At 37.1% G+C, this 12,932-nt stretch overlaps 1 protein-coding gene across 2 annotated transcripts in view; it reads right to left on the bottom strand.

The window, feature by feature from the left end:
- The window catches only part of Raskol (Ras GTPase-activating protein raskol), a 219,324-nt gene that overhangs the window by 168,227 nt on the left and 38,165 nt on the right, over positions 1-12,932 (bottom strand). For both annotated transcript variants that reach the window (XM_071708394.1, XM_071708396.1), the window contains exons 4-5: positions 5,966-6,007; positions 1,418-1,604 (exon numbers count right to left, since the gene is read on the bottom strand). In XM_071708394.1, the coding sequence (XP_071564495.1) occupies positions 1,418-1,604; positions 5,966-6,007 (229 nt within the window). The remainder of the gene's footprint in view (positions 1-1,417; positions 1,605-5,965; positions 6,008-12,932) is intronic.

The following is a 12,932-nucleotide window of genomic DNA, read 5'->3' as shown; positions in this document are numbered from 1 at the left end:
ATTTGCAATTAGGGGCGAGCAACAAAATCGTAAGTTGCATATTCTGATAGGGCACGATCCATAGAATATTTTAAGACCAAAAAGAGCTGAGCAACAAGTTGTTTTACTTAGTTTTGAGCCATCGAAGTCGTAGATAACGGTCGAAGATGCAGTATTTATTAGTGGCATTGTTTACAGAACCTTATATTTCGAAATTTGTTTACGCTATCTTAAAGCAACAAAAAAGCAACAAATTTTGGTGTATTGTTTTTTTTTTGGATTTGAGCACTCTATTGTGTTTTTTAGTATGTGGTGGGGCTAGAATCTGTGTCAAGCTGCCCCCCCCCCCGTGCGAAAAAATATATATAGAGTGCTCAAATCGAATATACGTTTATACTAGAATTTGTTGCTATTTTGTTGCTTTAAGATAGCGTAAAAACATTTTGGAAATATAACGTTGTTTAAGATGTAGTCAATATAGTGCTGTCTGTTAAGTATTTGGATATACGTATTTTCTAAAAAAAACGTTATATTTCAAAAATATTTTTACGCTATCTTGGAGCAACAAAAAAGCAAGAAACTCTAGTGTATTTGTTTTTTGGATTTGAGCACTCTATATAAGTTTTTTATTATGGGGGGGGCTAGCTTGACGACAAGCTGGCCCCCCCCCCCCATTTCGATCGCCGTTTCCTGCTAAACGTCTTGAGCAACAAAATCCAGACTAGAGCAACAAATTAGCACATAAATAGCACCAAATTTTTTAATAGGTGCAGATTTTTTTGCGATAGTGGGGGGGCTAACTTGATAGAGGTCAAATCCATACCGTTTGCAGAGAGATAAGATTTAAAAGTAAAGGAATATTGGAATCAAGAATAATTATTATATTTAATCATTTTATTATTTTAATGCTTCTATTTTTAAAATTGATGCTATTAACAAATAACATTATTCCTCGTTTAAAAATCCGCTTTTGCTTAAAAATTTTCTTTAAATTCTTCCCATTCTGTTATACATTTAAGTTTAACCAAGGTACCTATCTTTATACAATAAAAAAATTACCCACAAGTTGACTATATATATTGCCTTCTTATATAAATAATTCTCTAAGAAAATGAATATTTTGTAACATATTTAAGATGTCCACAAGTTAAATGTTACATAATAATTTAAAGTAATTATATAAGATCACATTTTTTAAATAGAACATTAATCACACTTTTAATAGAACATTAATAAAAAAAATTCAGAAGAATTATATTACCTATCGTCACATAAATGCTATATGTTTAGCAGAGAAATTCGGACCCGAGATGTTAGATATCGCGAGCAGCGGTAATGTAAAATTCCATCCCACTCGGATAGCAACCGGACGTGAAAAGTATATCGGTGCAATTCGCGGAAACGAGACCATCGCGAGCGGTCATTTCAAGGTACTCACCTATCGGAGATGCGGTGTTGGCCTCCCGAAGGCTGACCGTTTCCGGCTCGATGGCCGCCTCGTCCTCCTCGATTAGCGGTGGTGGTGGTGCCAACGGTCGCGTCTCGTAGCCCCAATGTTGCCGAAAAGCACGTGCTCCGCCATCCAGGCGGACGCGTGGCAGCTCGACGAACATTGCGTCGCCCAACTGAAAGTAAAAGACCGCCCGCCGTCATTAAATTGGAGTCGTCGGGAAGAGACTTCAATAAACAGCCGTGCCGGGACCGATTACGCGCCGACAAACTTGATTTGTAGAGAGAGCGTCATTCCATCTGATTAATGAGAAGAAAATCAGTCTGGTAAAAGTGCGCACGAAAGTCTGGTAAAAAATTTTAAGATAAAATCTAAATAATACAATAAATTTTAGATTGCAGAATTAAAACATAACAAATCATCATATTCTAGCCAATTGCGTCGCAAAATAACGCAACAAGAGTATAATGCAAATTGAAACGCACGATTTATTGATATAGAGCGATGCAACTTTGATAAGTTGCGATTACTTAAAGTTTTACTTCGAGTTTAGGTTTTTTTTTTACTCGTCTGCTCATGAAATGCTAATTTGCACACATGATACAGAACGAAGAATCAGTAACAGAAATTGTAACGCTCCCATACAATCAGCATTTAATTTTCGGAATTTCCAGTTAAAAGTTTCAATTATCGTAATTTAGAAAATAATAACTTTACAGAGAAGATCGTAATATCAACGAGACGAGTTGTACTGCATAAACATCTGGAGTTGCTCGCGAGCCACCCATTTAAGAAGCAATGATAACGGTATGCTTGGAAGTTCATTAAAACATCGGCTTCTTAATTGGAGGCACTTGTACTCCGGGCGATCATCTCATCGAAATGAGTGATGGTGTCTCGAACAAGCCTACCTTGTCATATCGTACATGTACAAAAAGAATTTCGCTCACTGTAGTAAATGCAAAGCAATTCCTTCACCCTATTTTTTATTTTACTGAATATTCTTGACAAACTATAGAGTTAATAAAATTAGACGTATTTTAACGTTAAAAGACAAAGATTAAAAGAAAAAAAATCAAATCTCTATTTCAATTTCTAATTTATAAAATTTATTCGTGATTCGAATTTTTATTCTTTTCTAATATTGTACACTTTCCTTCGATTATACAATTTCAAATCTATGATTTGACTCCTCAGATTTTAAATCTTTGAATCTGTAAAAACTTTTAAATATTTTAGAAAGTTAAATTTTTTGAATTTTCTTGTCTCTTTTTTTCCCAGGGGATCAAAGTTCCTCAATTTTATCATATTGCTCTCTGACATCAAGTTTCGTGATCCTTCCGAGAATGAAGAACGAGACTGGAGCGAAAGTTCCTTCAATATGCGTGTATATTGAAGAAACTTTGTCTGTGTACTTATCCAAGCATAAAACTAGACACTCACGTAACCACGGATGACATCCATCGTCGTGGCGCGGGTTAACGAATTCGCGTCGTCCAATTAAACGCATCGCTCATGATGTCATCGAACGATAAACTAGTACACGCTTACAGGCATTGTCTACAATTAATTGCACCAACAAAACACACATAGAACATATTATTCGCCAACCGTCACAAGCCACAACCCGCAAATCGTTCCTGAACAATGCTTGCAGACCTGCACCAGACTTTGTGCCGTGCCCGAAACATGGCTATTCGCGAGGCATGCGATACAGATCGGAGTTATTTAGAACGGAGCTGAACGGCGACTGGAGCATGTCTGGCGCGGTTTATCTTGGAATATCGTAAATTGACCTGACGACAGGCTGACGTCACTAATTAAAGCTCGTTGGGCTGGAGGCATGTCGCAGGGTCGCGTGAAATTCGAGAGTCGACAGCTCACTTTTTCCCCTGTTTTTTTGTCGGTAATTCCCTCTTTCCTCCATTTTATCATGCACGTGTAAAAGTTAATCTCGATTTATTTCGCCGAGCTATTCGGCATCTGCGCTCGCCAATTATTGAGGTTTGTTGAAGTTCAGCAAAATTTATAACTTGTTTGACTTCCATGGCGATTTGAAGGATTATACATTCCGATAGATAATTTCGATACAAAATATAAGATATGGTTATATGGCACGAAGAACGGATTGGATAAATAATTATGTATCAATTAATAAATAAATAAAAATTCGATATCTATAACAAAACTATTTTCGCGATTATCGTGATTTTTAGGCTTCGTTTATCTTTTATTCTCTCTCTATTCAGAATAATGTGTTACAAATACATCAATTTTGCTTATACATTATTTATATTATATATTATTATTAAACTATTATTCGAAAGTAAATGATTGATCAAGAATTAATAGATAGCAATTTCTTATATGTGTATAGGTATTAATATAAAAATAAGCGTAATATATGGATAGCGTAAATATGTGAAAATGTATTAAAAATAAGTGTATAACTTTCAATAATCCGATATTTAAAAACGTCATAATATTTATATTATTTAAACTTAATATTATTCCTAGAAAATAAAATATATATTCTATAAAAGGACAATCGGTAATGTATAAAAATATAATTAACTTCATAAATTCTGGACCTAAAACAAACAATATAAATCCCGGTAGATATTTATCAGCAAATACATATTATAACCATTACATCGTTAATATATTAGGTCACGAGTATAAAGCGTGAGCAGCTATTTATTTCAATCACATCAATATTCATTAAAGCTTTCACATTTACGAGCGTCTGGTTGCTCACTTTGCCGACAAACAAGAGAACACGTGCCGGGTGAACAAGTTTCAGCGACAAAACTTCATTTTCGGATCGACCAATTAAAGAAGAAGAGAGAAAGAAGCGCTTGCTCGAGCCGCTCGCGCGACCGCAGTTGCAGTTAACATGTTAGCTGCAATTACCAAGCCGGCGCGAACGAATGTGCCCAATTACGCGAGGAGCAGTGTGAACAGCCAACCTCGAAGAGCGTTGTTGGCCATCCAACAACCCGCGGCAGCGCCAATTAGTAATCGCATTCTTTTCAAACAATTCGCACGTGACCCCTTTCGCCGTTCAAGTACTTACAGGTAACATAATTGGTCGTACATCGTCGACATAATTGATCGAGCCCCACGTGAACGCTTATCCTTGCGTTTCTGAGATTCTTGTTAGCGGACCTCCCACGATATTCGGATTGACAGAATTTTTGTTATAAGCAATCAAATTATTTAAAATTAACTAAAGAAAACTATTCATACATTTACTACAGATAAAATTTCTGGACAAAACAAAATAAGTAATGAGTATATATAAGTAACATAAATTCTTTTTAATTTTAAAAAGCATGAGAGAAAAAAAGGAAATTAAATCCTTGTAAATATAAAGAAAAGACAGTCAATATCTTATTTTACTTGAAATTAATCAGAAAAAAATCTGATATATATCGGAGTTTATTATTGACTTATATCACTATTCCGAACGACAGCTCTGACGTCGTATTTAATATCGGTCCAACATGATATAGATAACAAAATGTTTTAATATACGTGATTACGTGTGCAGACATCGTGCTCGTATTCGTGTATCGTTCGTCGCGTTTATTAACGACAACAACAGTAACGCAATTCTTGGATAGATAAACACAGTAGTTCGTCAAACCTTTCGTAGCTTAATTGCGAAGGGTGCACAGACGCAACAAAGAGAAGTACTACGTGCGTAGAAAAAGAATTACGATTGATTCTGTGATAAAACTGAATACATGACAACACACAGACGAAGCGAAGGTAAGACAAAAAACAGACCGGTCATCTAGGACGAATTGCGATTGCTTATTAAGACATGCAAGTCCTCTTAGGAAATGACGACGTCCAGAGAAAGCATGCAGCAGTGTACGACATATTTGAAGGAAGGAACGTTAACTTTAAATCGAACTTTAATTTTCGATTTAAAAATTACAATAAATATGTATTTGAAATGAATTAAATCTTTAAAAATCTCATAGAAGAGAGAGACACGTTCAAAATTACAATATAATCTTATTTCGAAATCAAGAAATACCGACGACAAAATATGAAACATTAGCTGCTACGCTTTGTGAAATGTTGAAGAGCTAGCATAAAATCATGTCGTTATCCATGTCGCAAAACGTCTTTGCCAATTTAATTCAATCCAATATAAACCCTTTTTGTCGCCCGTTCTATCTTTTATCTTTGTCTCTTTTGCGACGTCTTACCGCGACTTCGAAAGCAACGAAACAATTAATTTCGTCCTTTAACTCGCGGAACAGCGGAGACATCAAGGCAAGGAGACTCGAATTAATCTTCGCATTACACTTTGCGATGCAAACCCAGCGTGTGTACGTTCTTTTGTGTGCAAACATCGTGGACGTTAATCAAGACCTTTACAAGAAATGTGGAAGGATTTAAAGACATAAATGAGAAACAGGAGAAAGAAAATAGCCAAGGCACACCAACGGAACATCGATGATATTAGAAGATGACACCAATACACATTAGCAGACGGTAAAAAGAAAAAAAAGAACAAACCTTGTTGTGCGACTTGAACATACAGGCGGTCCCGGCGAATAGCTGCGTCCAAAGGAAAGATACAAATCGATTACTAATCGTATTCACTTTTTATCCCGGGGAAATCCAGGGAGATCGGGATTATTAGCAGATCTCTCTGGATTGTACTTTTTCTTAATTAACTATCGTAAGAAAAATCAAATATATATGTATATTTGTTAATCAACGTAATCAGTAAAATTATTACAACATAATACTATTTGATGTATTATATTTAAAGTAATTAAAAATAAATAACTGTTAGAATGTTATAATACAAATTTTTATAATTATGTATAACTTAGCTATGTTAAGTATTGGACTACTACTTTGTGCGAGTAAAATTATTATCAGTATAATAGTCGATTTTTTGCCTTTATACGATATTAATATATTGTTATTTTGCGACACATCATAAAAATGTTAATGGAAATGTCACCGCATTTCCAGCACATACATGCCAACAGCATTATAAAATAAATAAATGACCTATCAAGTCAATTTTTACCATTCTAATACATACTAATAGTACCATTAATATTGTATAAAAATACTGTGTATAATAACTCTTGTATAGAAATACCAATTAATGTATTTAATTAATAATTAGGATTAAAATGCGCGGTTTTCGGCAGGAAAGAATTGTCGAAAAGGAACGGTTGAGAAACGTATTGGATGCTGAATCGCTTTGTGAAAAAGTGCGACGACGACAAGAAGTTTTCGCGCCGCGATAATTGCGGAACCGTTACAAATGAGAAGGGTCAAAAAATGAAGAACGCGCGCTGTTCCCCCGAAAATGAGTTATGACCGCCTTGCGAAATTCTCTTTCAGGCCTTCATTAACCGTTTCGTTTTTTGTACGGGCATGCGCGTAACATACGTCCGGCGAAATTCATTTGACGTGCGCTATGAATGCGCATGTTCTCCGCGTATACTTTGCGCGCTACGTTTATGCTATGGAAACGCGCTGGTCCGACATTAATCGCTAGCCTTTAATTCGACGCAATAAAACACAGTGGAACGATTTAATGCGCCGCCGGCATCACCGAAGGCGGAAAAGTATTACATCTTAAGTATCTACCGTCGGCGTCAGTATAGTACGCGGCGTCGCTCCTCTAATAGCAATGAAAGCTTTAAGGATCATTATAATTAACCGTCCACCAGCCTCTCTCATAATTTATGGTTTGCAAAGTCATTGTCCCTGTCTGCATTCTTTTACAGGTCTTAGGAGAAAAAGATTGGCTTTCAGAAACCTCTCTTCTTTCTTAAAAGTATATAGCTTACTTTTTGCTGTTATCGCGTTAAAAAATGCATTTAGTGTCTAAATAGTATTTGCCATTTTTCATAGAAATAAATAAATAACATAAGACCGATCATCAATTAACACTGGAACGTCAGTAACAATATCTTACATTATATACTATCACAAAAACTGAATAAACAAAATATCGCTTATACCATCATTTTACCACTAACTACTTTCATCCAGAAACAACATACTTGTTAGATTGCAAAACGTGATCGAAGAGAACAATTTCGTGTCTCTTGAACTTAATTCGATTCGGATTGACCTTCGTGAACGTGCTTAGGCTGCTGAGATCGTTCCGCGTTCCATCCATATCGATCAGTCTCGATTCGGCCGATCTGATTATGCGCTTGGCACGTATGTTCCCTTTTCTCCGGTTATCGATCTAGCGGTAACGCTCGCTGAAATCGATTCGCGTCCCGGAAATGTCTCTCAGCCAGGATAATAATAGGACATGCTCGTGACCATTTATCGTGCCGGGTTTTCTTGCCTGTTCACTGTCTATTCTTATGCCGTCATTCTTGACATCGACTAATTGAAAAAGTTTCGTCAAATAACGGGAATCTCACGATGACAAAGGAGCGAAAGAGAAGGGAAATGTTTCTCAAGATATTTTAGTCTTGACGCAAGCTGCCTGACAGAATAATGACCACTAAACGGTGTTGAGGCAAAAAGTTTCAATATGGTACTTCTTGTGTAATCTACATACTTTTGAAATAAAGGAGCGAAAGTGAAACGGCAACTCTGAAAAGCACATTTTGCGAATTGTAGATGTAGTCTTTTTAGTTTCGCAACGTCTGCAATTTGCAACGAGTCGCGATAGTTCCAAAGCACTTTGCATGTCCAAGCAAACCAGAGAGAAAGAGAGAGAGAGTCGCGACGGTACGTGTGTACGCGTTGTGCAACTTTCGCAGTGTACAAACGCTAAAATGCCACTTCATGAAAATGCTTAGCATCAGAATGCTCGCGACCAAACTTCATGTTTACAGCGCATTGTAAAATCGCCCAATGCGCTCGACCACGAGGGATCGTCGTGTGCTTCTGACGGTACATTTGTCCAACGCAGCTCTTATTGTCGAGCTCTTTTTTCTCTCTGCCGCTACTGCAGTTCGGGTCATCACGATTCGTTTTCTTTCGAGAGAGAAGAAAGGAAGGAAGGTAGGAGAGAAAGAGAAAGAGAGAGAAAACGATTCTTCAGCTCGAAAGTGAAAAGTTTGCTGCGGAATGCTTATATATTTACTGAAAGCTTCGTTTACGTCGCGCGACGAACTCGCTGAAAGGAGAGCTTTTGAGAAGAACAGACAAAGCGCGACGGGGAAAAAGAAGGAGAAAGATAGATGTAGGACTGCGTGAATTCCTAACGAGATGCTACTTCAGTCGTTCAGAGAAGTGGAGCAACTGGTATTTCTCGCTCGTGCAATCCTCTAAATAAAGCCAATAAACAACGAGCAGTATCGACTGATAACAGGAGCACGTCTCTTTATAGACAAATGATATACTTTTTTCATGAGAGAAATATTCTCCGTAAACTCCTATAAAGGTCGATATAGAACATCCGAATAGATATATACTGTTAACATCTTTGTCATTTTACTGGTCATCTGTAAACTGCATAAATCAGTATATGATTTTAAAGAAGATATTTCAATGCAGTTGAAAAATGCTACCGACATTCCTTCTGTCAACTGATAATTTTTACAGAAAACACTTTCTTGTTAGAATTGTATATACAAATGGATTTCTGAAATCTCTGAAATGTTGTACGAAACAAAAAGTTAATCATGTGTTTTTTGCGGATGTATATTCTTGTCATCTTCGTTCGACCATGACAACGGCTGAGTTGAAGAGGTTTTTTTGCGGATAGTTTACCAAAATCCGTGCTACTAAGGGTAAGTCTCATTAAAAAGTGCTGCGAGCTACTCTGAATTTCTGAAGAGATACTTCGAGTAACAAAAAAATGGAGCAAGTCGAGTGGCTATTGGCCTCGTCTTTTCAACTTTGCCCTAGCCGTTTTTAAAGTGTCTTTATTTTTAATAGAAATTTACAAAGAAAAATTTGAAAAGATAATTATATTACGAGTAAAATAACTTGAAAATGATGAAAATTTCTGTACAATTTTTATCGACTAGCCCGACATCTTTTATATGACAAATTTTACACAATAATAACGCTCTAAAAAATTTAACACGAAAATTATTTTACCTATTCACAATAAGTAGGTACACACAATGCAACTCGAGTTTTCTGCGTCAATGCACCGACGTTATAACGCTAAACAAAGAAAAAAACGTGTACCGCGAATAAAATACCGACCTTCCTATCAGCTCGATAATATCCCATCCGGCTTATTTTTACTCCCTCTTGTTCGCCGGCGCGATGCTCGAGGCAGACCTTATATAAATGCACCCCATTGCTACCGTTTCTCCACAAGCACCCCCTCAATTTTCGAACCACGAAATACCGTGACCTTCTGATCCCTCCCCGCGGCCCCTCGCGCGCGTCTAACGGTTAAGCTTCCGACTGTGTATGCTCTTTGGTACACACCGCTGGCATTAAGCCGAAGAGATTATTGCGTGGCGGTAACGTTCTATCTCATTCGGGGTGGTCTCTCCGAGATTAGTGGATTTAATGTTCTTAATAATACAGTGAGCAGTGAATAATATAGCAAAGAGATTATACTGGATGAAGTCGTTTAATCAGCAACGGATGGCATAAGAGTGTGACAAATTATTACGAGCGATAAAACGATACAGAACGGATTTTGACTGCAACATGTGATTCTGTTGCTCCAATATAGTTTAACTGTTTAACAGATAATCGTGTGACTAATAAATTCGACGAATTGCGCGATGTCAATTGACTCTTTGGGATATAATACAATCGCAGTAATCAATTATGTGACAATGTTTAATAATTTTCGTTGCAAAACAGATTATGTTAAAAATTAGCTAGTTGAAAGTCAAGCGTTCGTCTGCCCATGAATAATGTATGCAGAGTTACTTTCTGTGCGCCGTGTGTTCTAAAATTATCCCGTATAACATGCAAATTGCGCATCTGTAATTTTCACAAGTCCACGTCGCGATGGGGTTGATTTTTAAATACATAGATACGCGCAAGAGAGATACGTAACTACTTATAAAATGTAGGAATTCTATATAGCTTAATATAGTAAAGGTTTTTGTGCGCGAGTATATGCGTTTGCAGAAGAAAATTCTCTCTTTTGATTCTAATCCAAATCTTCTTAGGAAAACCCCTTAATCCGAGGTAATATAATACCGAATCTTTCCCTTTTCCGGCGTGTACTACGAAATCTGTAGATTATCTCCTTTTATGCATAAATTCCACTTACGCTCCTTTCATTCCTTCCATGTAAAATGTCAAAGCTTCGTAGAGAAAAAGAGAAATTATTACAAAAGAGACTGTAATGTAGAATGGATATCTAATATCTTGATATTATCACATAGGAATATCCACTCTTTACAAAAAGATTTATTTCCTCTTATGTTTCCCAAATTAATTTATTCATATGGCAAGATGTATAAGTTGTTGTTCATTTCATATTTGTTTTACATGTTAAATATATATTTCAATATTATTGAATTATTTTGAAGAGATCGCATATATACGACTTTGCGTAAAAGTGAAAGTTGTAAAGTTACGCAAAAGTTTAAGCTTATTTTACTTCTTAACAATAAATTGTCTTAACAGATACCTTCGGGCGCCATCACGAGCCGAAATGAAGCAATAGATGTTATTCCCATCGCGCGACCGGAAGACGGAATATGATAACAGATGGAGATGGTCAATATATATATTTCAGACACTATCGCGTAATGCCCTCAATTACAATTTATAATGAGTTTTCACCCCCGTTAATTACAAGCGACATCCCCGTCCAAGTATTACTAGGCGGCCGGAGTTAAACAAGCTTTCCAGATTTACAAGCCTTTCCTCCGACAGGCTCTCTCTCTCTCTCTCTCTCTCTCTCTCTCTCTCTCTCTCTCTCTCTCTCTCTCTCTCTCTCTCTCTCTCTCTCTCTCTCTCTCTCTCTCTCTCTCTCTCTCTCGCTCGCTCTAACTGCCGTGGTCCAACGAATTTCTGAGCTCGTCGGACTCCGCCCACTCTCAAGGGTGATTCTGGAGGCAAGAGGAGCTCGAAGGTGATACGAAAGGGCGAAGTCGATTTATTCTAGCGGGGGAGTCGAGGAGGTCCTTAGCCCCGAATCCTCCTAGGATCCCTTTCACGAGGTACGCGAGATACGTACGTCTCGGATAGTCTACGCGAGAGAACCTGAGAAAAACTCCTCACACCGAAAATACTTTCCATGCCTCCGATCCTGTAAGCTTCCGCTTCTGGGAAAAAAAAAGGGTCGAACGAGAGTGCAAACGGCGCGCCACGCCGCGCCGGTCGATGAAGGACGAGACGAACAAACGGTTCCGACTTCACGGGAAGATGAGATCTCTTTCTCGAAGGGGATAGACGATCGGCTGAAACGATTCTGATCCACCAGTGATACCTCGTTGATCAATTCGTGCGTGTAACGCAAAATAAGATGCGCCTCGAGGAAACGAAGATCAAAGTATCACTCGTCAGGCAATGCCTTTGTATCATATCCAGTTTATAAGGTGCTTCCTTCTGGAATGCTTCTGGTTGGAATGCCCCGAAAGAAAAATTTAATAACGCGGCAAACGAGAAGGCACAAGGCAAACAATTTGAGGGAGAATATTAGCTAAAAAAGAAAAAATGTGTCTGTGGTCGTATTGGAGATCGGAAGATCGGAGTATATATTAAATATTAATAATGTGTGATAAATTTCATTTTCCAAGTTTGTGATTTCAAGGGGAAGAGAATTACAAGTTTATTTAAGAGTTCGTTAATAAAACAAAAGTTTGTAAAATTAATTTGCATAATCTGTCTTGTGCAATAAAATGCACCATTATGTATAAATCTGAAAGCTATTTTATAACGGTATTATAAAATATTACTGAAGGCGTTCATTACATGATGAAGCTTTTAAAAAAAACAATAGAGAGAGTCTGTGATTATACAAATAATCATTTAATGTCCCATTAACTCTCGACTTTAATTTTACTGATGTATTTTTAACCAACATATGTATAATGTTATGAAGAAAACAACGTAAAGAAAGATAAAATCATATAAAATGTCAATTAAGAACAGTTCATTGTCGTTTGTTAATCGGAAATATAACTATGTATTCATAAGAGGAAAAATACGACAAGTTCTGAGATAAATTAAATACGGCGATATACAGATAAGAAACGAAAACAAATAAATCGTGAATGATAGTAAAGGAAATAAATCGGACTACGTCAAAGAGACAGAGACATATTTAATCGCGAGTACTTAATTCGTCTCACGTTTAGACGAGTACTCATAAACGAGACGGGACAGAAAACGGGAAGTGGGAAGTAAAAGAGCGAAAAAGGGAGAGAGTCAGCGACTTAATACATAAAAGCACCCCATTGACTCCTCCCTCTCTGCCAAGATTCTGTAGACGGGGTTGCATTTTCTTTATCGCGTGCCCCGTACGTGACAAGTATGAACACACGATTCATTGAATTCATGCAACTTGCTGAGCGAAAACGTGCCGCAGGAGAAGCGAATCGAAACATATTTTCAC

The sequence above is a fragment of the Temnothorax nylanderi genome, unplaced genomic scaffold, assembly GCF_030848795.1.
Source record: "Temnothorax nylanderi isolate EJ_2023f unplaced genomic scaffold, tnyl_v1.0 TNYL_tig0067_pilon, whole genome shotgun sequence".
In the NCBI taxonomy this organism is placed as follows: Eukaryota; Metazoa; Arthropoda; class Insecta; order Hymenoptera; family Formicidae; genus Temnothorax; species Temnothorax nylanderi.
This window is presented reverse-complemented; position numbering and strand designations above follow the sequence as displayed.